Genomic DNA, 24604 nt, shown 5'->3' with positions numbered 1-24604 from the left:
GCACTGCATAGGCATGTGCTTGTGGCGTGGTTGTTGCGTGTCATGTCCGTGATCAACCCACAGGCATGGGTTGATCCCAGTAGCAGGACCAACCTAGTAGTGTCCGGCTAAAAGGGTGGGCATTACCGTGATGTAGCTCTGCAAGGGAGGACTTCCAAGTCTGTGTCCAATGTGGAGGGATCTGATGTGATAACACACTGTGTATTTCCGCCATGCTATAGATGTCCTTGGCATGCCTGGACCTTGCTCCAGGGTGATTCTTTTTTATGTTCACTGAGTTCAATGAAGGACGAGTGGGGGAAACTGACCCAAATGAGTCCAGCTTCAGGATTGCTTGTGTTTGTGATGTTGAGGTCAAGGAGAGGTCTTGGTGTCTAGAGTCTGTTGAGGGTTGTATGAGTGAGACTTAACTGATTGGGTCTGGCCCTCCAAGTGCATGTATCAATGCCCTTTCGTTTACTGTGGCATGTTGAACAGCCAGGTTTTAAGGGATGTATTCTCGTACATGTTTTCTTTCAAGGTCTAGAGATGGAGCAAATTCCCTCAATTTGTCACAGTCCACATGAGATGGCATCATCTGCATGCTTGAAGAAATGAAAGTGGGTCAGGGTCACCTCCCATCACCTGCATTGGGCATGTTTGGAGCCCCATCCTACACCATCACACCAGACACTCTTGCTGATTTACAGATGTTCACAAGCCCTATTGACAAACTGGGCCTCATTATGACTGTGCTGATTCAGTAACAACAGTGCCGGTAAGCCTACTGGCACTGTTACCGAACCGGCACAGTACGACTCTGCGGGCGGGTGCTGTCCAGGGTCAGACCTGGCGGGCAGAACGGCATCCGCCCACACAGTTTCATGGATGCCCCGGCACCGTTGTTAACGGTGCCGGTGCTCCTGTGTCCCCATTCCCATGGACTCCTATTGGACTCCATGGGAATGGGGACTTAAGAAATTACTGGCGTCTGACTTCCCGGCTGCCGGGTTCGTATACGCCGGTGTTACCGGGAAGTCGGGCGCCAGTAATTTTTTTCGGGTCAGGCGGCTACTGTCTTTGCCTGCAGACCTCGCAACACACAGCCAACTTATTACCCCTCAATGCACTGGCCCACCATTATTAAGGCGTTTGATCATGTCACAAAATATCACAAAAGACTCGAACAAGGACTACCTTTCTGCAATGTGGGCAATCGATGTATGGCTCTATTCCTGTGGAAAACCACTGATTTAGACAGCTCCTTCGATTAGGTGATCCCCTAAATTCCAAGACAGCACTCGATCTTCAGTAGAATGCCTCCAAGACCATGTGATGAAAGCAGTGGGAATGTCACTGCATCACTGTGAGTGTAAGAAAGTCCACCTAGCAATGGCGATGTGGACCGGTGCTTAAGGCACAGATTTCATGGCGATGTTTGGACACAATCACCTTCCTCCATACCTCTCTTCAGCAGAGCACAGGACAGCAGCTGCCAAATGTAATTTGCCAGCAGACCAGCTGCGTATGCAAGGGTTTGATAAGCGGGTCTCACGTAGGGAGACAGTAAAGGAGGTTGTGGCCCATTGGCTCACTCTTGCTGGTTTACAAGTAGGCTGTGTGGTAGCTGACAATCTAATATTGTAGCTGCCCTGTAGTGGGCAAAACCATGAATATGCTCTGCTTTTTCAATGTTCTCCATTGTGTGGTGGCCCACTTGAAAAACCTTTACCCGCCACTAAATGAGATGGGAAGTATGGCCCAGAAGATCTGTGTTCAGCAGCCGCTCGTACGGTGCCTAAGCTGCAATTATGCCACTTGTGGTCTTACAACGAGCTGAAAACTGAAATCCTGACTAGGTGGAATTCAACCCTCCACGTGCATTTGCAAGAAAAGTGCAATGCAATGGCCAACTACTGCAATAGGCAATGCATGCAACCTGCTGCCTTCTACTTAACACCAATACAGTGGCACACGTTGGACACTGTTCAAGCTTAGCTGCAGCTAGGCCACATAGTGACATCACTCAGCGATGTGCTGCCAGTGGTACATCTGTTGGAATTAGATGTATCCAACACAGTGTATTAACATGAACTCACTTGTGATGCGGAAGCAAGGTTACTGGCTATGAATCTGCTCTTAACCTTCCCACTGGATCCACGTATTGTTGGTAAGTGACAGGGACATGGAGTACCTTCTGCCATTTTCTTTTCTTGATCCAGGGTTCATAGTCAAGGTGGCATCTTTGAAATTGTATGTGTCTTAGGATGAGCAACATGCACCAGGTGACAGGTCATGTGAAGGGGAAGTGCTAGCCATGTGTATGGATGCACTACAAAGCTGTTCAGAAGCCTGGCTGGATCAAGAGGGAACAAAGGCCAACTATCATCGACCCAGTGCAGGATTCCACCTTGATGAAGATGCAGCAGGTGTGAGCCAGCTACAGTCAGATGGATGGATGGATCTTCATGAGGAAAGGTTGTGGAGACTTAGGCTGTGAGGGTAGTGGTCCAGTGCATTGCAAAAGGAAATATTTAGCCTTCACATCACCCTATATTTATTTAGATCTACCAGAGGAGCCACTTTGAGTCCAAGCACCAAGCTCACAAATGGGAGGTTTGATTGGCCTCAATTCATTTGGCTCTACCCACCATCTGAGACATTGGCCCTCATTACGAGTTTGGCGGTAGCCATGGAACTATTAGCTCCATGGCTGCCACCAAACCGGGCTCATTTACCGGGTTCTTGCAATGGGGACTTACCGGGTCATTCTGACATAGGAGGACCCGGTAAGTCCTCCTTGCAGAACTATTCCCCATTCCCATTTGAGCCCCCATAGGGCTCAATGGGAATGGGGATGGAGGTAACAACGGGCACATTATGAGTGTCCCGTTGTTACCTCCCTCTTCCCCTCGCGGGACCCGGAAAGACACCTGGTTTTACCAGGCGTCCGATTCGGGTCCCGCAAAGGGAAGCTCATAATCGGCGCTCCCGTAATGAAGGAGGGCCAGTCCCGTACCGGCCCCCTTCATTCAGGGAGCACCAGGGTCCTAATGAGCCCCATTGTGTATTTTCAAGCTCTCACAGTGCAGAATATACTGCATTTGTAGTACCCCCTTACCTGCTCACCTAAAAGGGAGCAAGATGGAGCAGTGCTTCTCCATGGCATCCACCATCAGCTCATTGTCCAGCTTTACATCAACTGACCAAGGTCGGGCAATGCATGCAGTGTGTGCCTGAATTCCTCATTGTTCTGTCTCGCATGTTCTGCCCAAATGGCACCACACCCTGAATTCTACCACTACCAACAGGAATCTGCTAGTGGTGATAAAGTGGCACTGCTAGTCGATGGTGCCCCTGGGGTCCTTATACACATCACTGTGCCACAGCCTGACGAGCTTGCACAGCGAGGAATTGTCAGAGTTGTAGACAAACCAACCTACTCTGAATTGACAGCCATATACTCCTCAACCAGTATGCCTCCTCCTCAACCACTACCTCACTCCTCAAACACCATCTCTCCCTCAACAACTGTCTCCCCCTCCTCACTCACCATCTTCCTCTCATCTGCACGACCTTCCCCTCCTCGCTCAGCACTTCAATCTCCGTCCATCTTCTTTGCGCTACTTCTCTACCTCAACTTCTGACATGAAGCTTGGGGAGTCCAGCTCCTCATCTTCTACCCTGCCTCTTTCCCCAAATAAAAATGAAATGTTTCTCATGATCACAATGTTCAAAACCCAAATGTGCCTAATGTGCCGATGTGCAAAACGCTAAACCAGACTGACAAAGACAAAGGGATTCTTACAATACTCATAGAAGGGGACAGAGACACACACTGCAGGGAATGTGACTGAGCACAGCACTGGGCTGCTTATTTGGTTCACACACAAACGTTTCTTTACAAACACATAAAAGTAAAGGTGTTATTTAAATAAATAAAAAATCCTAAAAAGGAGTAAGGGTAAAAAGGGAAGGTTCGAGGGGAAGCATAAAAGCACAGACAAACAAAAGCGGATAAAACCGGTATCAAGACGCGCCAAAACACAGATAACCAGCAAATTCCTCCAAAACTCTCCTAAACCTGCCAAAAGCATTCCAAAAGTCTTATAAAACGCACAAAGGAAGCAGGAATCAAGCTGGGCACAATCCTGTTTTAGAAAGGCCCAGAGGCTCTGATTGGCTAGGCAGATTCCCCTCTTAAATCTCAGACCATGGAATTGGATGGCTTGCCTGAAACGCCTCAGGACAGGGTTCAACCCTCTGTAAATCCTGCAAGAATACCAATGAGTTGATCGAACCCTCCCAGAACAGCTCGACTTTCCCTCAGGGCTCTTTTTCGGAAGTTCAAGCAACCCTAATAGAGAGCTGGCTTGTGCATTGCAGCTAACAGGCTGCTTAGTTTAGTTTATTATTTGTATAGCGCAGCCTAACCCTGAGGTATGGGGGGGGCATTAAACATGGAGCCTAGGTTACAAATACAGAGCACAGGATGCTTGGTGACATTTGAGAGAATGGTTACAATAATGATACAGTGTGCACAAATGCACGGACATTGTGAAGACCAGTTTACAAATGGTCATGGCAACAGGCATCTAAATATTACAAATGCGGTAATTAAACCCGACAGGCAAATCTTAGTCCAGCTACGCAGATGCAATTCTGAGAGGTGGAGAGTTGGGGTTGTGTGTGTGTGTGCTGCTGCTGCTGCTGCTGATTGTGTCTGTGTTTGGTCCCCTCACAGGTCATCTCCATGGCATTGTTCCTAATTTAGTAGATGACCAGATGGGAGAAATAGGTTACACGCAATAAGAGGCAGAATTAATATTTTTATTTGGTATGGCAGTACGCCGAACTTCCATGAAGTATGTTTGTAGTTTTTGCGATACCTATTTAACAATGACCAGAAGTAACCACATTGCAATCATGAGTGGTACTATTGAAAGCAGAAACACTGATAGTGATTAAAGTATGTGGACACTCCATCATATGTGCATTTGGCAAACGCGTGCTTGTAGTTGGTCCTCTGGGGTATGGAAACTCCAAAATATCTCACTATTTTTAGTCGCAATTTTAACGAATGCAACTGGTTCCACCCTACATGTCTCTGCATTCTGCAGCCTCTATTCATAAAGAAAATTTGAGGAGGAGTAAAAGTATTTTTTGATTGACGTTATTCAGCCCCTATGAACTGAATGCAGTCTCAATTTGCGCTTCGCTTTAAAGTTGATCCCACCAGTACTTCAGACCCTAAATGCCCTTTAACGCACTGCTCAATTTGTATTCTTACCTCTTTGCGTCTGGTATTTTGATCTCACCTCCTAGTATGTGTGCATTACTTCCTCCAGTCTTCGATTTGGCTAGGTGGGGAATGTCTGACTTATTTTGCCTTCACGTGTGTAGGATTCTACATTAGGATTTTGGTTCACATGGGTGGCCAAGAGTTTGTTGCAGTTTTGAAGTCAATGTGCCATTATTTATGAATAGCTACAGAACCCCTACAGGTGGTTTGTGTGTTGTACGATGCTACATACTGGCAATCATGTGTCGGTCCATACTAGTCATGTAGAGCCTTGTCTGGCTTCCAGTGGCGATGCAAGCAATGTTGTTTTTCCGCAAATTGTAGTTAATAAAGCTGTTTTTTATTTTTAGTACACAGAGGGTCCTCTGTTAGACGGCCTCTACTGGGATGTTTGGTACAACAACAAGACCATGGCAGAAAATCAAAGTTTTATCTACTACGAGAACCTGCTACTGGGGGTGCCTCGCATCCGGCAGCTGAAAGTGAGGAATGGCTCCTGTTCCATCCCAGAAGACCTTCAGGACGAGATCAAAGATTGTTACGACGTGTACTCGCCCAGCAATGAAGACACTGCCCCGTTTGGATTGCAGAGTGGAACAGCGTATGTATGCCTTCATAGAAGCAGGGCTCAAGTCGAAGGTACTCGCGGGTGGACGGAGTCCATCCACTTTTTTCAGTCAGTGGACTCAGTCCCCCCAGCTAAAATGAGAAACATTGAGTGTCTTCTTTGAATTTATGAAATAACACCAACCTCGGGGCTCGAACCACTGTCTTTAGTTTGGCAGGGCAGACACTTCACCACTGCACTATACAATCTGATGACAAATAACAAACAACTAAAGGTGATATGTCTCGTTTCTGTACTGCATGTTCCATGGAAAACATTGGTTTTGATTCTTGGAGTTTGAAACATGCACACCGTTTACACGTTTGCAAAAACACTGTTACAAGAAAATAGCCTCTATTAGTTGTGTGTGTGTGTTGATTTTTTATGAAAGGCAAATGACATGTGTCTGATGCATTTGGGTGCTTATGCAAAGCCAAAATTGTGCATATTTCACCTTGACATGCTAATTTCTGGTGACATCACACACCATTGTGCTTGTCAATGAGTGCCCCCACTTCTTTTTTCAGGATTTTACCCCTGCGTAGTAGTATTTTCCCAAGCCAAGAGTAGGGAACCTGTTCCACAGATAAGCCTGTTTCGATGTTGAGCAAACTGAGCTTTAATATACTACATTCTTCATTTGACTAAAAAATCAAGGCCACAGAAACATTCCCGTGATGATCTATGCACATACCCTACTCGCTGCAGCCCTTTCTCAAGGGACCTGAACCCAATGTCCAGTATGGGCAGACATTGTAGGAATGCATATTTCACCCATGAACACCTGAGCTTTAATGTTTCAAACCAAAACCCAAGAATATCCCCACCATCTAAAGGCAGCACCACCTCAAATGTGACATTATTATTTTTTTTGCCAAAGATGAACATCTCTCAAAAACATTAACACTAATAATTTGTGTGACGTGCAGTGTGATGTAGTTGACATGCTTTGGGAGTATAAAGGAGCAGCAGCCGTTTCTAGTACCAATCTCTGAGTATTTCACAAGTAAACCATGGGGGGGGGGATTGAGGGGCAACTATACCGTGCAGAATAACAGAAACAATAAATGGATGATCTACACACTTAATATCTGAATACAAGGCCCATTAGAAGGACTAGGCATGCGCATTCGCGTAGGTTTTCTGCTCTACTCCGCAGATCAATGGGTACATACTTGTTTCGGCTTGCCCCCTTATTCGAGTTGTTTGGTGTTAGCCACACCTACGCATTTCTTATCACAACATTCTATAAAACTTTATGAATTTGGCCCGTTTGCAAATTGCGTATCTCACTGTTGTCCGATGGCAACGAAAGTAACCATTCCCTCTCTGAGTCTTACCACATGACGAGTGAGGTAGACCTTTTTTTCAGATTTATTTTTGCATCTAGTTGACTGATATTAATTTATTTTCCTTTTTTATATTTTAATGTTCTTTTTTAAAGATACAGCTTTTGTATTTCCTCTACCTTAATTTTCTTTTTTCTTCTGTGGTATTGCTCTAATTGCTCTTCTTCCATATATTAATTTCATCTTTTCTTTTACTTGCACTTTTTTTCCCACTACGTTTCTCGGTTTCCCTCCCCCGTAGTTTGTACTTTTCTCTGTCTCATTTGACTTTTTCTTACTTTCCCTTTTACTTTTCCTATTCCTCTTCATGTTGCATTTCTTCTTTCTTAGCCCTTTTTTCTTTCTTTTCGTCTACTCTTTAGTATTGTTCTTGTTTTCCTATTTGAGTAATTTTCATTTAATTTGATTTCCATTTACCGATTTCCTGCTTTTATCTTGTATTTTAATTTTTCATCTTGTTGATTGTTTCTTTGATTCCTCCGTCGCTTTGCTTTCTGACTTTTTCGGTTGTTTTTCATTATTATGCTTTCTCCTTTCTTTTTCTTTCCTCGACTGCTTTTCTTTGTTGATCTTTGTTCTTAATTTTGTTTATTTTTCTTCATTTTCTGATGAGGCTAGATACAGCACCCTGCAGAAGAGAGTTGACGTTTCACTCATGTTCTTTTCCCCTGCCCTAGGGTAGACAGTCTGCTTGCTGTGTAGAGTCTCAATTCAGGGTTCAGCACCAAAAGGTTTCCTAATAATGGTCCAGGAAACTGGGTAGCACTGTGATTGCCAATTACATGCGTAGACCTGCGTTGGTCTTATTGTATAATATTCAAGAAATACTTTAATAAAACATTTTTCTCAAATCAACTTGTATAATAAGCAGTCTCAATACAATGTGGCTTTTATTGCACACATAAAAATCTAATATTTGTTAAAGAATAAACCAGTGTTAAAATAATTGTCCAATGTATTGTATGTGTTGTGGAGTATATTTTTAAGCAAACATGCACTCAAACAAATCAGGAGTGAGTGAAGCCTGCACCACTTTCTTTTTTTGTTTTTTTGTTTTAGGCTTTTAAGTTGAGGCTTCGTACACCTGTTGACCTATATCCAAGAGAGGGCAACCAATCACCTGGGTTTTAAGATGGAGTGGAAGAGACGGGGAGGGAAATGAATGCTTGAACATTTGTGAGGAGTATATAGCTGCAGATAAACAGAATTATAGGTGCACATTAGTATAATGTCTCTACCTGCCAGTTCTCATTGTGGGCAGGAGCTGCAATTTTCTCCCAGTAACACTGAACAGCGCACACATTCTCTCATGAATATTTAACATGTGTAAGGAAACACAAATGTCTTCTTTAAAAGAACCTGAACATTTATTTCATTCAGGCATCCAGCTCTGGCTACCACGGTTACCGTATAAATAAGGTGCGCCTACTATGTACATGGTACTAAATCAAGGTGCTCGAAATTCATTTTCAAAACAGGGAATTTGTCCCATGATAGGAATAACAGAAATTAAAACACTCTGATACAGCCATGTTGTAGGTAGAAACCATCAGTGGGCTTGAGCAAGGGATCCTGGAACTTTTTAAGGTGACTCTAAGTAACATGTTGGCAATGCTTTCTACCCACTACCCTTGCAAACACATTCTAAACTAGGAACACCTGTGCAGATGCTGGCAGGTATGCTGATTCTATCTACTCTTCATGCTGCAATCAATGCGAAAGGAACTGCTGCGGGTGCTCCTGCCGCAACATGCAGAGACGACGAAAAAATCAGTCTATCTTAGAGCGCCCATAAGGCACTGCTAAATCTCTACACCCCCAAGCTTTCCATAGGAAACCTGCCACTACTTTGTATTTTGGAGCACCTGTGCTGTTCTCACAGAGGCAATAACGACCCCTAGAAGGGATCAGTTCCTGTTAAAAGTGTAAGTGAACACCCTATTTGGTGGTTTTGCGATAGTGGCCTTCTGTCACAAGGAAGCACAAATTGGCATGTCAGTAGACCGAATGCCGTCCTTTTGCCGACAGGAATTCTTTTGAAGTACTTTACTTCGAAAGAATTCCATCCACAAAACAAATCGAAATATATCGGGGGAGTAATGGGGTAAAAGGAGTGGGGATGGTCCTGGGGAAAGGGGACAAGTGTATGGAAATGGAAGGCCTGGAGGTGGCAGGGCCACCCAAATAAATAAATAAAAAAATTGGATGTCTTTTGTTGGCAGAATTCCGACAGTTATGTACTTCCAAGGAATTTCTGTCAGCAAAACGACATGGAACCCAGTAGGTAATAAAACCTGATTACTCAGATAAAATCCTCCTTTTGTTACTAGTAGTTTCAAAAAGAACATCAAATACAACCCTAGGGTCCCTGTCACTGAACTATATATTTTCCATGTGATAACATGTGCTGGGCTCTGGCAATAAGAGAAATCGTACTCACTGCCCATTAGTGTCCAAGGCTCTCTAGGGATTGTGCTCTGCCAGCTGCTGAGGCATTGCTCTTGTTGAAGAAGGTCTTAATGTTCACTGAGCTATACAAAGCCACCATTCAAACACCAGAAATAGTATGTTTGCTAGCCCGCCTTCCATACCTAAGAGGAGGGGGATACCCTGGAGTTTAAGAACATAATAGTCCTAACCCTGGGACTTTTTTGTGGGGGCACTTAGTAAAAGCACCTTTCCTGCAGCCGCCTTATCTCTTCTCCTCTGAGAACAAACTCCTAACAGAGCTAACTGTCCAAATGATATGATATGTTATTTATAACGTGCTTAATACCCAGAGGTTTCTAAGGGCGGAACTGGGGATCGAACCTGTGTTGCTCCGTGTCGTCTTGCTTTCAAGGCAAGCACGTTGCCCCTGAGCTATCCTCCAGAGATGCTTCTATCTCATTGTTCACTGAACCACTGTCCCAGATTACCTGGTGTCACAAGGTAAACCACTGCTATTGAAAGGGAAAAGTGCTCCCCCTCCCTCGCCCACTCTGCAGTACATCAGCTGACCCCAAAACTGGTTACTGGAGGTAATAGCTCTGTCCATCATGAGAAACAGAGAGATGAATGCCCTGCGTGCCAGGATGCAGCACTGGGGTGATCGTCGAGGGGCGGGGGGGGGGGACAAAAATGCTTCCCGAGGCACATTTTGAACGGAGGGCTAGATGTGCATTTATTGAGATTGAGAGTTTAACAAAAAGTCTAGTGCTCTCCCGGAACCAACAAACATAGAAACCCCGTCAGTCAGTGTGCATCCATCACAATAAACGGGGCAACAACATATGTCAACTCCTATTAAATTCCCCCCAAAAATGATTAGGTATGATTTAGTTAGTTAAACACTTTATATTATTATGCATTAAGGTGTCTGGGAGCAACAATAGTAATGAACAACATTGTATATCAAATCACACTTTTTAACAGTACTAAAAAAAAAACTAAAAAAAAAAAAGGTTGAAGACAGATATAATATGCAACACATGATTCAAAAATGAATATAGAGACACAGCACAACATGTTTTAATCCCTAATAATGGTATGGTATCTTCCTCAGGTGCAAAAGGAACACTAAAACAGTGTTTACATGTGTGCATGAGCTATGCTCCTTTGATCAGAATTCTAAAAACTAATTGTATTATAAGGGGAATGCGAAGGGGTTATGGACAGCATATTGCTTGAAAAAGAGAGCGCGTGGGGGGAAGTTAAAAGATTACTTTTCCTGGACAAACTTAGTATATTTATAGTGAAAGGAGAAAAAATAACTTCCCACTCACCTTAAACAAGTGAGGATACATACACACTATGTATCACATTATTTGTGTACCCTGTCTCATGTGTAGACAAGGACCCGAAGTATGAGGAAATATTACAGATCACAAAAGATCACTTAAATGCATATAGTTTTAGATTCATTACAGGGCGAGAGATGCAAGAGATCTCAAGAAATCTCAAAAAATGTCATCTAGGGAAATTTCCTAAACATGTGAACATATTGTTGTAACTTGCACAGTGATATACATTCTGTCAAACCATAGGTAAAACGATCAAAACAGAACAGACTGTTTCCAATTTTTTCACAACATAGATTCTGGTAACAGCGTGAAAGATACATACTACCAAGTTGCTTACTACACAAATTAATATGTAGGATGCCTGGGGAGTTGAATGCCACACTGATTTCTTCCAAAGACATGGCATGCAGCAGGCATGCATTATTTAATGGCTAGAACTATAACGGGACATAACCATCACTTTTGGGGGAGCTGTAAAGAAGCCATATTGAAGGTAATGAACTGTAAGCAAGAGCTAAACTGCTAAAGCATGGCTGAGCTGGAAGAGTAGGGGTTCATATTGCCGGTCATCTTTACCATCTTGCAGGATTACTATTAATGCATATATTAAATCGGAAACTAAATATTTTTCAACATAATTGCACATTAAAGCATTGGGCATCAATATCCTATGATGTTAGAACAGTTTGGGACAATGCACTAGACCACTTGCGCCACATCTTTCAAGATATTAGTATATTTTTTAAAAAACAGACAAATCAGTTGTTTATACAATTATTCTTTTACTGATATGCCAATGGTTTGCCAACACGTGTTTCGCTCTTCACAATGAGGTCGTCATCAGGGTTACACTGCCAAATGAACAAATCCACATTTTACAAAAATAGTTATCGAAAGTTACGCAAACAAGTAGTGGTATTTTTTCCATATCCGCATCATGAATATTCGAAAAAAATAATGCATACAAATAAAAAGACCTGTAATGTATTTATACAAATTGAAAAAAGTAACCACACGACATATTTGCAATAATCAAACACACTTATGCTAAATTTTAAAAACGTACGAAACAAAATGCTGAATCACACGTAGGTTTAGGTAAAGGAAAAAACAAACAGTTACAACTTGATTACTCCTCAATCAAAATAACCACTTATGTGGTTAGTCAGCACCTCAACCTTACCGCCCCATCTTGTTCCCTATTGTGTGTTAAGACACATTTTCACCAAAACAAGCATGTGACCACCACCAAAAAAGCCAATAAATGTGGACTTTCTCCAGTGTCATCCCCTAATGTTGAATATTAGTATAATAATACCCTACTCACACCACATTACAAACAACCTCATGGATATATTAAGACCTGCAAAGACAGACCCAACTCTTGGATCTTGTCTAATAATGACCTTACATCTTCTGTGGATGTCAATTGTTTGCAGTTGCTCTGCCTGAATATTTCAATCAAGTGTACATTTCATAGGTGTTTGGTCTCTGCAAAATTATATATTCAACCACTAAGTATCTTTTTAATCTAAAACATCTCATTTAGCAATATGATTATTAAATTGAAAGCTTACTGTTAGGGTAATTTCTGGGGCTGGCAGAGCTGTGCCAAGGGTGCGCGGACCCCCAGCTCACGGAAGGCCCTAACTCCTTCCCTGGTCCCAAAGAAGTCGAGGTCCACACAAGGAACAAGAGTTACTGTGGTTTATTATGCAAAAGCACAGGGGTCAATGCTCGGAGCGATCCAGACACCTCATCGCATTCAGGCTCGCAGGCCAGTTTTGTACATTTGTGATGACATAATCTTAGTCACTCAACAGACTCCCTCCCAAAACCTATCAGGGCCCAGGATTGACTCCTGGTTTGTAGGTTCAGTATAGGAACCTACAGAGGAAAATTATTATTGGACGTTACTGTGTCAGGTGGTGTACTTGGATCATCCTGAAAGTTGCTACTTCTAAAATGTTACAATAAGGAAGCCCAGTGATTGGTTGCTAGGCCCTGCCACCTGCCCCCAGACTCCAGTGCCCTGATTGGTCAGGCTGCGGGCCCCCAATCCTGGGACTAACTCCGTTCCCAGCCCGTGAGACACCTGTTCCCACTACATGTCTACTATGTCTCAGCAAATTGCAACTATGTGTCTGTGTATTACAATAGTGTGTAGACGATAAATGCCATGAGAGCGTTCCATTCTCATCGTGCAAGGTGGCTGGAGATAACAAACATGTTGCGAGCCACTGTCGGGCCGTGGGGCGAGTGCTCGATCTCAGCCTCTGAGTCTTGGCCAGTTTCCAGCTCGGCCGAGTCACGTGGCTGGAGACCACTCTTGCAAGCTCAATTGCCTCGAATTAACATGTATTTTGCAGGGAATATTCCTTGCTGCAGCTGATGTCACCTTGGCTTGGGAGGTGGAATGTCGCTTCACAACATGGTGGCCTTGGCAGCCTGTTGCTCTCGCCAGGGCTTGTTCTGCTAACACAGCACCTTGCGGTTTGAGATTTCTCTGAGACCATTACGGCCTACTGTATTTTCCTATGGCCTGCTCTGGCTTCTATGGAGTTCTCATAGTGTCCATAGGTCTTAGAAGTTTTACAGTTGGTCAGGTCCCTTGGGTGCTCCTGTCCTTCCATAAGGTTAATTGCATATAAGCATCTGCAAGCATATACACAAGCTCTTCTTTGCTTCTTGCGTTTCAGAGGTGCTATAGCGAGTGTGCATGTTTCACCGTCCTTTATCTCTTCGAACTGTACGTGTTCTACGTGTACATTGGTGCGTGTGTGTCCCAATTGCGTAGATTGCACGTGTGCTTTATATCTAACGTGACTATGTCATCGGGATGTCTCTAACGACCTGCAGCATGGTGTTTGGTTTGATGCCTTTAGTCAAGTCTGTCCATGCAGTTTTCGCCAGCTCTGTCCTGTGTCGCTTCATCCACTCATCATAGCAGGAGCATATGATTGGCCATTCGGGTACCTTTTGCGGTTATTGTCCATATCTGGAGCAGTAGGGATTGGCATGAGCTCATAGGATCGGCAGCCATGTTGTTGCTGGTGCTTCTTCCGGTTAGGGGGTCGTCCTGGACTGAGGGTCTGTTCTGATTTCCGACTTGTCGACCACAACATTATGGTTTCTTCTGTCATCCATCAAATGCCATACTTTGGATATTCCGCCCAAGTGTCCGTAGTGGTTGACATGATCTTCAAATGACTAGTACGTGTAGACACAGCCACCTCCAGGCTTGCAATATACCCACTTCCCTACGTACTTTCTTGGATTGCACAGGTTTTCTAATTTCATTGTAGGGGGATATACATCCACCTCAGTTATCGGTTGTATCTGCCGTTCTTTCTTTTATTACTTCGTCCATATGTTTGATGACATCCTAGATACCTTTGGAATCCAAACTTCGTCTGTATTGGGCTAAGTTTGCCACAGTTGCTCTTTATGGCACTGAAGACTGGGGCTATGACATGGCCTAATCCACCCCAATTGCGGAAAATCATGTCCTACATTTTCCTCCCTGGCCTAGCTCCAGTCTCTGTTGCATTCCCAATGAACTTAGAAACCGGCTTGGCTACTATTTATGACTTAATCAACTAGAGCCCACTGAGATATTGGATTTGCCTCAGGAAATAAAGAGTACCAGAATCGTATCCATGCTATCATCAGAGACATAAATTCTTTGGATGTCTGCATGAGTAGTTGACAGTTGTGGTATGTTAAATGCAAGTTCACAGCTCCAGGTTATTGCCTGGTATGTCTAGATATGCTGAGTGCTGTAATGTTGCAAGTACAAGTCATTAATTAGTGGTTGATAATTCCCACCAAAGCCCAAGCTCCACCAGAGAAGCCACAGTGCTGGAGAAATCCTCAGCACAATGTTACCTCCCGTTTGGGACATCATGTGAGGGGTAATTCTCTTGGTTTAGACATCCTCATCAGAAGGTTATCCTGATAAACATGTGGAGAAATAGCTTGCCTTTGTCCGGCATGATTAAAATGTTAAACCATTCTTTTATCCCTTGAGGACAAATGTTTTTGTGATAGGGTCGCGAGGGACGATCTTATGCATTTCCTTTTGTTTGCTTTGCTCAGGTTTTCTTGAGGAAAAAGTATCTCCTTAATATTCTAAAATGTGCTTGCATTAGGCAGGCACCTGCAGCTTATTTTTGGTCTATTGTCTTCCCAAGTAGGTGCCTAAAATTTGCTTTGTATCAGTTTAATGAGCAACCACACCTATGTAGGAAACATAATTTGAATCAGTTATTTTTGTAATTTCTTTTATTTGTCGTGTAGCTTAAATGAATAGACCTTCACACAAAACAATACATACATGACAATATTCACCATTTCTAATAATATAATTTCATCATATAATGACATAAGATATTCAATTTTAGAATCCCAACTTCTTCAGATAGCAATATAAAGCAATTAGTAAGGATCTAGAACAATAATCAAAATAAAATTGCTCGCATAAAAATTCCCATGGATTTAATCTAATCCCCAAGGTAAAACGTCCAAACATTTCATTTCTCAGATTAGCTAGTTGTGGGCAATCAAACAGAAAGTCTCTTAAAGATTCAGAATATAAATTGCAGCAACAGTAATTAGGACTGCTCCGTTCTTTATCCTTCCATTCAAACCTAATTTCCATAGTTGGCAAAACATTCAAACTGAATCGCAGAATGGTTCCTGCGAACTTCATTGATGAATACAATTGTAAACCTGAAAGGCAACAGCCCAATTTGCAATTACTCATATTTATATCTTTTATAACAACTTAATTTATTACATCTTTGAACCCAATCCTTGTGGCACAATTTCTTTTTCACCAGCAGAGTGTTATTTGGAGCATCTTCCATACTACATGAACAATTATTTAAAAGTATCCTCTCAGGATTAAACAAAATAATTCTCGACCCCTGCCTTGTTTCTCCGCATCTGTTCATAGATGGAGTTTGGTGGCAGCAGATTGAACTTCAAACAAAGTTGGATTTTCTTCCATGACACCTTCGTATGTAAGGAAAGCATACCCAACTCATGTTTTATAATATTCATTGGTACAGCTTTATAAAAACTCAGTGTGCCTTTCCACAATGGGCCTTCAATATAATCAAATTGTACTCATTCAGCTGGCGATGCACTTCTAGTCTGCAATAAATTACTGCAATCACTTTGTATTCAGAGAATTTCACTAATGGATTGATGGAAAGCTGTCCATAACGGCTATGAAGAGACTTCATTAGGCAAAGCATATGTTTAGCCTTTATAATATGTTCAATTAATTGCATCTTCATCTGTTATACATCGTATGATAAGTTTTAGCGTTGTTTTGGATAAACGTGAGCCTGGCATAAACGTGAGCCTGGCATAAAAGCAATGTTAAATCATTCACAGCAACTCTGGTGCCATTACTCTGTTCATTGGAAATTATTTTACAGTAACTCTCTTCCTATCTGACCAACAGGACTTTAGGGAGAAGCATGATGGCAGGGGGCGTATTAAGGACCAGTAATTGGGGTGCATATACGAGAGACTATGCATCCCTAAGTCGCACACCATCTACTTCAATACATGTTCTAGTCCGGCTGCTAAGTAGTAGAGGTTTTTGGGAAGGTCAATCTGAAGGACTTTTGGGTTATCCCCCTGTTAAAAAAACCCACATTAGACCCAGAGATATGTTCCAACTATAGATCCATCACCATGGTCCCATTCCTTCTAAAAATGTTAGATCGAGCAGTGTACCTACAGATACAGAACTATCTTGAAACTAATAATCTCCTCGGCACAAGACAATCTGGTTTTAGACCCAAGCACGGGACAGAAATGGCCCTCCTAGATCTTAGAACCCAAATTGAGGATCTAAAAGACAACAGCAAATTGGCACTCCTTCTTCTTCTGGACCTCTCGGCAGCTTTCGATCTGGTCAATCACCAAATCCTCTGCCAGCATTTCAAATCAGCTTCCCACTTTTCCGATAATGCCACTAATTGAATTAGCTCTTTTTTTCGACAATAGATACATGAGAGTTTTCTCACTTACCTCTTCGGCGGACCCTACCCCAGTCCCATGTGGAGTCCCTCAAGGGTCCTGTGTATCTCCCACACTCTACAATGTATTTACCAAACCTACTATTTGACGTGCTTGACTATCTGGGTGTCACCTACACTAATTACGCTGATGACACCCAGATACTCATCCCTATCACTGGTGACTACATTGTTGATTCCAAAGCACTGAATGACATCTACCAAGTCATTCGAGTTTGGATGGCCCAAAATGAGCTCTGTCTCAATGACGACAAGACAGAGCTCCTCATCCTGGGCACGCAACAAAGACTCAATAAACGGAACCCTTTGTTCAGCTCTTTTAACATCGATGGTAATTCCATGAAAGTATCCAAAGATACCAAAACCTTGGGCATCTACCTGGACTCTACACTCTCCTTAAATAGACATATGAACGCTGTCGTTGCTGCCTCAGCCTACACATGCAAGTTGATCACAGCCTGCCGCCCTTTCCTTTCAACCCAGAACTGTATCACCCTTGCCAGGACATAAGTTATGTCCAAACTTGATTATTGCAACGCACTTTATCAAGGCACTAACCAACGCAACCTCAACAAACTCCAGATCACCCAAAACACTGCTATTAGAGCAGCCCTCAACATTCCTACATCTGCACATATTTCTGAAACTAGGAAAAGCGTACATTGGCTTTCAGTCGCCAAAAGGATATCTCTGAAATCCCTGTCCCTTACTTACAAATGTGTAAACTACCAGGCCCCCATCTATCTAGCCTTGCGATTCGCTCAGCATGCTGAACTCGGTCACTTAGATCCGCCCAAGAACACTGCCTCTCGATCCCCAGATACCAGCTTCAGACAGCCGGAGGTGCTAGCTTCCCAGTTCTGGCGGCCAAACTCTGGAACACACTGCCTCTTACCATTAGAACCTTACCCTCACTTAACTTATTCAAACATAAAGCGAAGCTCTGGTTAGCTACTGCATCTGACCAACTGTCTCAGGCCATTTGATCGCTGCCACCTCTGTATGCATACTGTTATATCCAGCCTTCTTGCACTATTCCTGTATTCTTGCCTCTGCTTTTACAAATGACTGAGTGTTACTATTAACCGTATCCTCGCCATTCTTTTTGTACCACCTGAAGATCTGGTTCATTGTAACTGTAACCCTGTATGTATGTACTGTCTGAAGATATGCGCCCGGTTGCCCTCGAGCCTGGTGCGCTATACAAATAAAATAAATACAAATACAAGAAGAGGGCCTGACCGACTAAGGGTATCTAAGTTGCTAAGTGTGAGTAACATGTCTTCCTTACCGCAGCAAAAATAGCTCCGTTTTAAGCACTCGCTCTATAGATGTGGAATAAACCTGCAGGAGAAGGGCTCCAGATAAGAATTTGAAGTAGAAGTATTTTACTCCCTATTTTTCGAAGATGGGAGTGTAAAATGATTTTTTAGAGAGTAAAAATAGAACACCCATTCCTAGTGGGGTTATGTTTAGGCAAGTGGAAATACATTTGACCCCTAAAGCAGATCTGTATTCGTAATTCACACTTCTCAGCATCTACTAATTTGTGTAAATTATAAGATGCAATTTTACCAGAGAGTTCCATTTTAGATCAGGCAGTAATGATTCTGGAGCTCCTTTCTGGGCCTGCTCTGCTGGTAGACTGGTCTGAGCATATCTGTGGATCTATATGGATAGAAGCAGGATGCAGGTTCCAACATGTACATTTTTTTCTATTTTTGTCGGGAGTATTTTTACTCCCTATTATTTTCCTGTTGCGACTAGTTGTCTATTGTTAGGAAGTAAAGTGGTCAGTGCACCGCTTATCTGTTGGGCTCCCTGCAGGTCTGTCTGAATCTCGCATTGCTGACTGTTCATAATTTTGAAGTTGGTAAAGCGACTAACGTTGGGCAGGTAATAGTAACATTTGTCAGTGGAAACATAAGCAATTGGCACCACTGCCGTAGCAAATGCTATACAAAAACATGTTTTTATTGATACGGTTTTGTAACATATGAAAAAACCTAGCTATTTAATTTCTAACCATGGTTGTGAAATTTCAATTCTAATCTCCAATTAGAGTCTTTCTGTCCTCAAACTCCGGCCTGACACCTTCTCACCTTCCTGGTGGTGTCCCATCAGCCCCACCAAGCATCTGCAGCCCGCTTCAAGCCATCTGACCCTGTCTGTCTAGTGCTCGGAGCAAAAGTACCTTACCCTGTGCAAGACGCTATGGTTTCTTGTTTGCCCCTTTTGGTTTCCCATCAACTGATATATTTTTAGTTCTGAAAAACCATTATGGAATATATCTGACCTTTAACTCCTGGTTTTGTTTCTGAGGTACACTTGAAGCATACATTGTCTGATGCCAAAACCATACCATGTTCATTCTAGTCATTGTGTCAGTCCACACATCACACAACGTGCTTCATAAAGTTAATATCTCAGATAATAGGATATAAATTAATTGACTCTGTAATTTAGACATGGCCACTTACCATGGAGCATAACTGCCACAAGGGGAACATTTGTCACAAGCATGCTGTATGCCATCTCAATAAGCAACAAAACTAGTGCTCATTTTGGAGAGCGGGCAGATGTCTTTAGGTGCTGTCTTCTGAAGCACAGGCGGTTTGATGTGTGATGAACTTCGTTGGCAGGGATAATGAGTTTTGTAGATGATGCAATATGTTTGTATTTTTATGCCTTCTGGGCGATGTGAATTCAGAGAATACATGTATCGCCTTTACGTATGGAGCTTGCACTGTGGCATTATGTGGTGAGGATGGGGGAACAGAAGCTAAAACCTATGTCCTCCTTGGGTAGGAGTTTGCTGTATGACTTTGCTTTCGAGGTGGATCACGTTTTTGATCTATGTTTTCCCCCGATTACATTTATGTTTATGCATTCATTGTAATGTTTTGTTGATTGTGTATATCTTAATAAAAAAAAAGATTTCATGTAAGAAAAAAAGAGAATAGGATATAAGCTCTCCAAAACTGAATGCACAATTACTGTATTAACACCCACTGTACACTTATCCGCAGAAAATACATGTTTATGCTGTTCTGTACAGTACACTCTATCCACAGGTATCACATGGCCTCTGTGAGGAAGGGATGGTATCAATAGTAGGCACAGGCACAATGGATTCATGTTTCGAAAACCTTTATTTACACTTTTGACTGGCACAGTAGAATTTCTAACTGGCCCGAACTCTAAAATGGGAGTAATCTCGACCACTAAACAATAACAAAACCCGTCCAAGGCAGTCTGGTCAATATAAAAAAAAAAGGCCTGTACAAAGAAAACCTAACCTTGCCCTCCTTGTTAGAATAACAAATGTGTTAGGGGAATACAAAATGAAAATATTGTCTCAAAAGGAAATGTCAGAATGGCTTCAGCTCCAACTCCCTTCCCCAGGTTCAACCCCACAGGGTCTGGAAAATTTCTCAAAACACAGGATGGGTGGATGGCACAGTTCTGTCCGTTTTTTGGCTTACTGGTACAATGGAACAGTTCTCTCTTAGGCTTTCAACTTCTGGTCGCTCAATCACTTCTTGAGGCTTCGCCCACCTTGCCATCAATACTCAGTTCATGTATTCTCAATTTCTCACAGTTCTGCCCTGGTTTCCCTCTGCCGGGCTGAAGCCTATTTTGGTTTTCACTTTAGCACACAATTTCTCACAGTTCTGCACAGGCTCGAGTCTGTCTTGCTTTTATGGGGGTTCCCTTCCCCACCTTTCTATCTTGCATATCTTTCTCACTGTCGTAGACTTTTGAGATTGCAAGGAATTAACTTAGACCTCTGCATGACCACTTCAACTTCTCTTTCAACAATCCTTCAATTTGTAATTTTCTCTGGTAGCACCAATGCCTCTTGGTACTTGTAGTTCTATTCTCTTTCACTTGCCTTCTTGGTCTTTCTCCACAGTTCTTATTGTTTACTTTTCCCTCTTGGCATATTTAATAGTTCACAAATATTACGTTCCTCTTATTCAATCTTCTTTCTTTATTGCGGTTTCCTTTCCCTCTGCTTTCAATATCTTTCAAATTCCATATACAAATCACAGAGACTTTCGAATGTGCAACTTTCTCTCGCAGGACCACTCTGCTACTTTGTATATTTGTCTTTTAACAATTGTCCTGTTCATTCAAGTTTTATTGGCACACGCACAACCTTCAACTTTGCAAATGACAGTCACTTTCCCTTTAACATCAACCAGACGTTTGTTTGTCTCGATAACTCAATGGCTATGTTAACTGGATTTCTTTCATCTCATTTTTGCAGCTCAAGGCCATTACCAATGCCTCTACTGCTCTTCTCCAACTCCGCCATTCAGCAGGGAGGGTGGATGGTCACTTGCTGACAACTGGAAGGTTTCTTTCCTCTGCTCGCTCGGCTTTGCTTTTTGAACGCTCGTTGCCTCCCAAAAGCATGAAAATCTTGCCTGGCTTTCTCTTGATCCATTCCACTGCGGATCCGCCCTTTGGCCTTCCACCTTCCACAGCCTGGTTCACAACAGCCTCCGAGGAGCTGTTCCTTCTCGTCCCCAGCCTCACTCAAAGTGTGCTTGTGTGGGCCACCTTTCATCTTCACTGGGAGTGCTAATAAGTGACAGGTTTACATCTTTAGGATTTAAATGCCTGACTCTGCCTGGCCTCAATACAGGGACAGCGTAAGGCAGGGGAGGCAATCCTTCTAACCTCATTCCTCATCTTCTTTGATGCAGTACATTTGTCAGGGAGAAGTGGGGAGGAATTATGGGATTTGCATTTTCCCATAATATAAGTGGCAATAGGGATTAGATTGATGGTGTAAAAAGGGGTATACCATGTCTCGCCATTGGGTGTTTCTCCCCCACTACTAGAGGGTCTTCCCCATGCCACCTGAGTATGGGATCCCCGGGGACTAGGTTGTGAAACACCCCCTCAATTTCCAAACCTTCTAAAATGAAGACACTTACCAACCTACAGGTGCAACAACATAGACATTTGGGACATGGCACCAACACATGCCAATGAAAGCCACAGTAAATGTGTTTTATGTGTGTATTTATGTCCAAAACCATGCTTGAATTGGCAAATACCTATGCGCATGTCTGAAAGTGCACAACGTGAATTCTGCAGAAAGCATTATGATGTCAGGGTAGCTAAAGTGAGGAACGTTGCTTCCCGAATCTTCCATATTCATCTATGGAAAATGTTTTTTAACTAGAATTGGCCTGGGGAATTGTGAGGCTTGCATACACTGTGGTGTGTGCTGCAAAGTGGAATACTCCAATGTCTTTCTTGCCCCTACAGGTGGGTGTATACGAGCGAGAATCAGCTGAATGGGAGCAGTCACTGGGGCTTCATTGCGACGTACAGTGGGGCGGGCTACTACCTGGATCTTGCCAAAACAAGAGAAGAAACGGCAGCGCAGATCGCCTCCCTCAAGAAGAACTTGTGGCTGGACAGAGGGACCAGAGCCGTCTTCTTTGACTTCTCAGTGTACAATGCCAACATCAACCTGTTTTGTATCATCAGGTAAATAAAGATGTGGGAGTGAGGTGTGGGGCAACGTTTGAGTCCTGCAGGGGTGGGGAAGAGTGGTGTTATGTAGACTGTACTGTACCTTCTGCTAAGTGAGGGTAATTTGATCTTTGTACTTAAAGGTGTGGTGGGAATTGGCAGGGGAATTGATAGAAGAGGAATGGATGTTTTTTAAGTCGAAGTAGAAAACTGCCATGTACAAAACTTGGAGGTCCAAATAGGTCGGTCTTAAAATTGTTGGATGGTAAAATATTCCTGTGGAAAACTTGCAGATGTTTCATAAACATGACAAGCCGCTTGCGCCCTTCATCCTGGACCTGGACGTATTGGACTCCAGAAATGAACACAATATTCCATATGACACATCACTGTTTTGTCCACTTCTTTTTCAACATTGATGTGGATACAGCTTTCCTCGTCACACTGCTGCTCTTCTCGGTGTGGTCAGGGTCGTTTTTTGTAGTAGTAGCGTCAACAGACTACTGGCTTACAAAAATTAGACACCAGGTACATTAATCCGTACCGATTAATGCTCCTATATTTCCTCCATCTCTGAGGTATTTTTACACTGCTATTGACACCATACAATGTAATACGATTAGTGAAGGGCTGTATACCAGTTCTAGCCATTGAAAACAGTTTGTCCGGCGCCCGCCTGATGTCAGTAATGGAACATAAAGAAATCAGCCATTCGCTTCTTAGAGCAGACAGCACATGTATTCAGAACGTGCACAGCATAGGCCGAGGGAAAATGTTTACAACTCCTTCTTACGAAATAGTAATTACTGTGTGGGAAGATTGGTTCTTTCGAAGACTTCTTTGTGAAAAACATCTTTTCAAGAATGATCTGAATTTGCTGGTTGTGTATAAGGTAATCTCTTTTTCTCTTTGCAGTTTATGGGGGGTTATCCCCATGCTTCTCAGCTTTACCCCATCCTGTTCCCTCCTTGACAGTTATAACCCGTTTTTATTTGCTTAATGAATTTTATTAGGTCGTCCTTACATTATCCACTTTGTCACAAAAGACGTTTTTGGAAAGATATTTTGACAGATTACTGAGATTCAGCCGCTGCCTACAAACTGATGTCATGCTATAAAATGGGTTCTTGTTTACTTTTCCACAGGCTGTTAGTTGAGTTCCCAGCCACAGGCGGCCTGGTCACGTCCTGGCAGTTCCAGACCGTCCGGTTAATCCACTATATCTCCCCCTTTGACATCGTCATGGCAATCTGTGAAGTTGTGTTCTGCCTCTTCGTTGTGTACTACATAGTGGAAGAGATCCTGGAAATCCACATCCACCAGCTGCATTACTTCCGGGGCTTGTGGAATTGTTTGGATGTGGTTATTGTTGTGGTGAGTAGCTGCTTCACTGGTGCTAAGAACAATGATCTGAGTTGGTGTGTCCTGGATGAATGAATCAAAATGCACCATAAATTAAACTATGGCTGGTGGCCTTCTAGAAAGAAGTGCACAAAAGGTATGGTCGATCTTGATCTAGTGCTTGCTGTGTAATTATTCTGTCCATTGTGAGTTTTTGGGAGCCGACGGACTAATTGATGGTAACTGAAAAAGTGTCAGCGTAGCCGGTCAGCGCATGGATGGAGTATGGGCATTTAAGAGAATATGATCTTTGAGAAATGCGGGGCTCATTGAAGTAGAGCGGTCCATTCCACATGCAACCAATTTTACACACCCCGAGCCACCTTACTGCCTTTTTCTTACCTACTTCTTAATGTGAGTCTGGAGAACTGGGGGTCGTTAATGAGACAGTGCGCTAGTTGGTACCACAATAGTAAAGGGGTATGGCCTGCTGCAATGATACACTTCCACTGGCATCCCCTCGTAAGCACCAGTACAGGTAAGCATGTAGATAATTAGGGAAGTATAGGTTCAATGCGCAGATCCCCAAAATGATTGTACAAAATCCCTATGTCAAGTGAATCTGGCTTCAAATTCCATTTGAATGGTTACTAGACAGCCGACACGTGTTTCGACGCTTCAGGCCGTTCTCA

The 24604-nt window shown here is 42.9% G+C and overlaps 1 protein-coding gene across 1 annotated transcript in view; it reads left to right on the top strand.

Moving 5' to 3' along the window:
- Positions 1–24604, top strand: part of PKD2 (polycystin 2, transient receptor potential cation channel) — a 309434-nt gene that overhangs the window by 127628 nt on the left and 157202 nt on the right. Inside the window, exons 4-6 of the mRNA XM_069630542.1 lie at positions 5632–5882; positions 22362–22586; positions 23717–23945. Coding sequence (XP_069486643.1) covers positions 5632–5882; positions 22362–22586; positions 23717–23945 — 705 coding nt within the window. The remainder of the gene's footprint in view (positions 1–5631; positions 5883–22361; positions 22587–23716; positions 23946–24604) is intronic.

The sequence above is a fragment of the Ambystoma mexicanum genome, chromosome 6q (assembly GCF_040938575.1).
Source record: "Ambystoma mexicanum isolate Mex_15411 chromosome 6q, UKY_AmexF1_1, whole genome shotgun sequence".
In the NCBI taxonomy this organism is placed as follows: Eukaryota; Metazoa; Chordata; class Amphibia; order Caudata; family Ambystomatidae; genus Ambystoma; species Ambystoma mexicanum.
The sequence above is the reverse complement of the archived record's forward strand: the minus strand, read 5'-3'. Positions and strand labels throughout refer to the sequence as shown.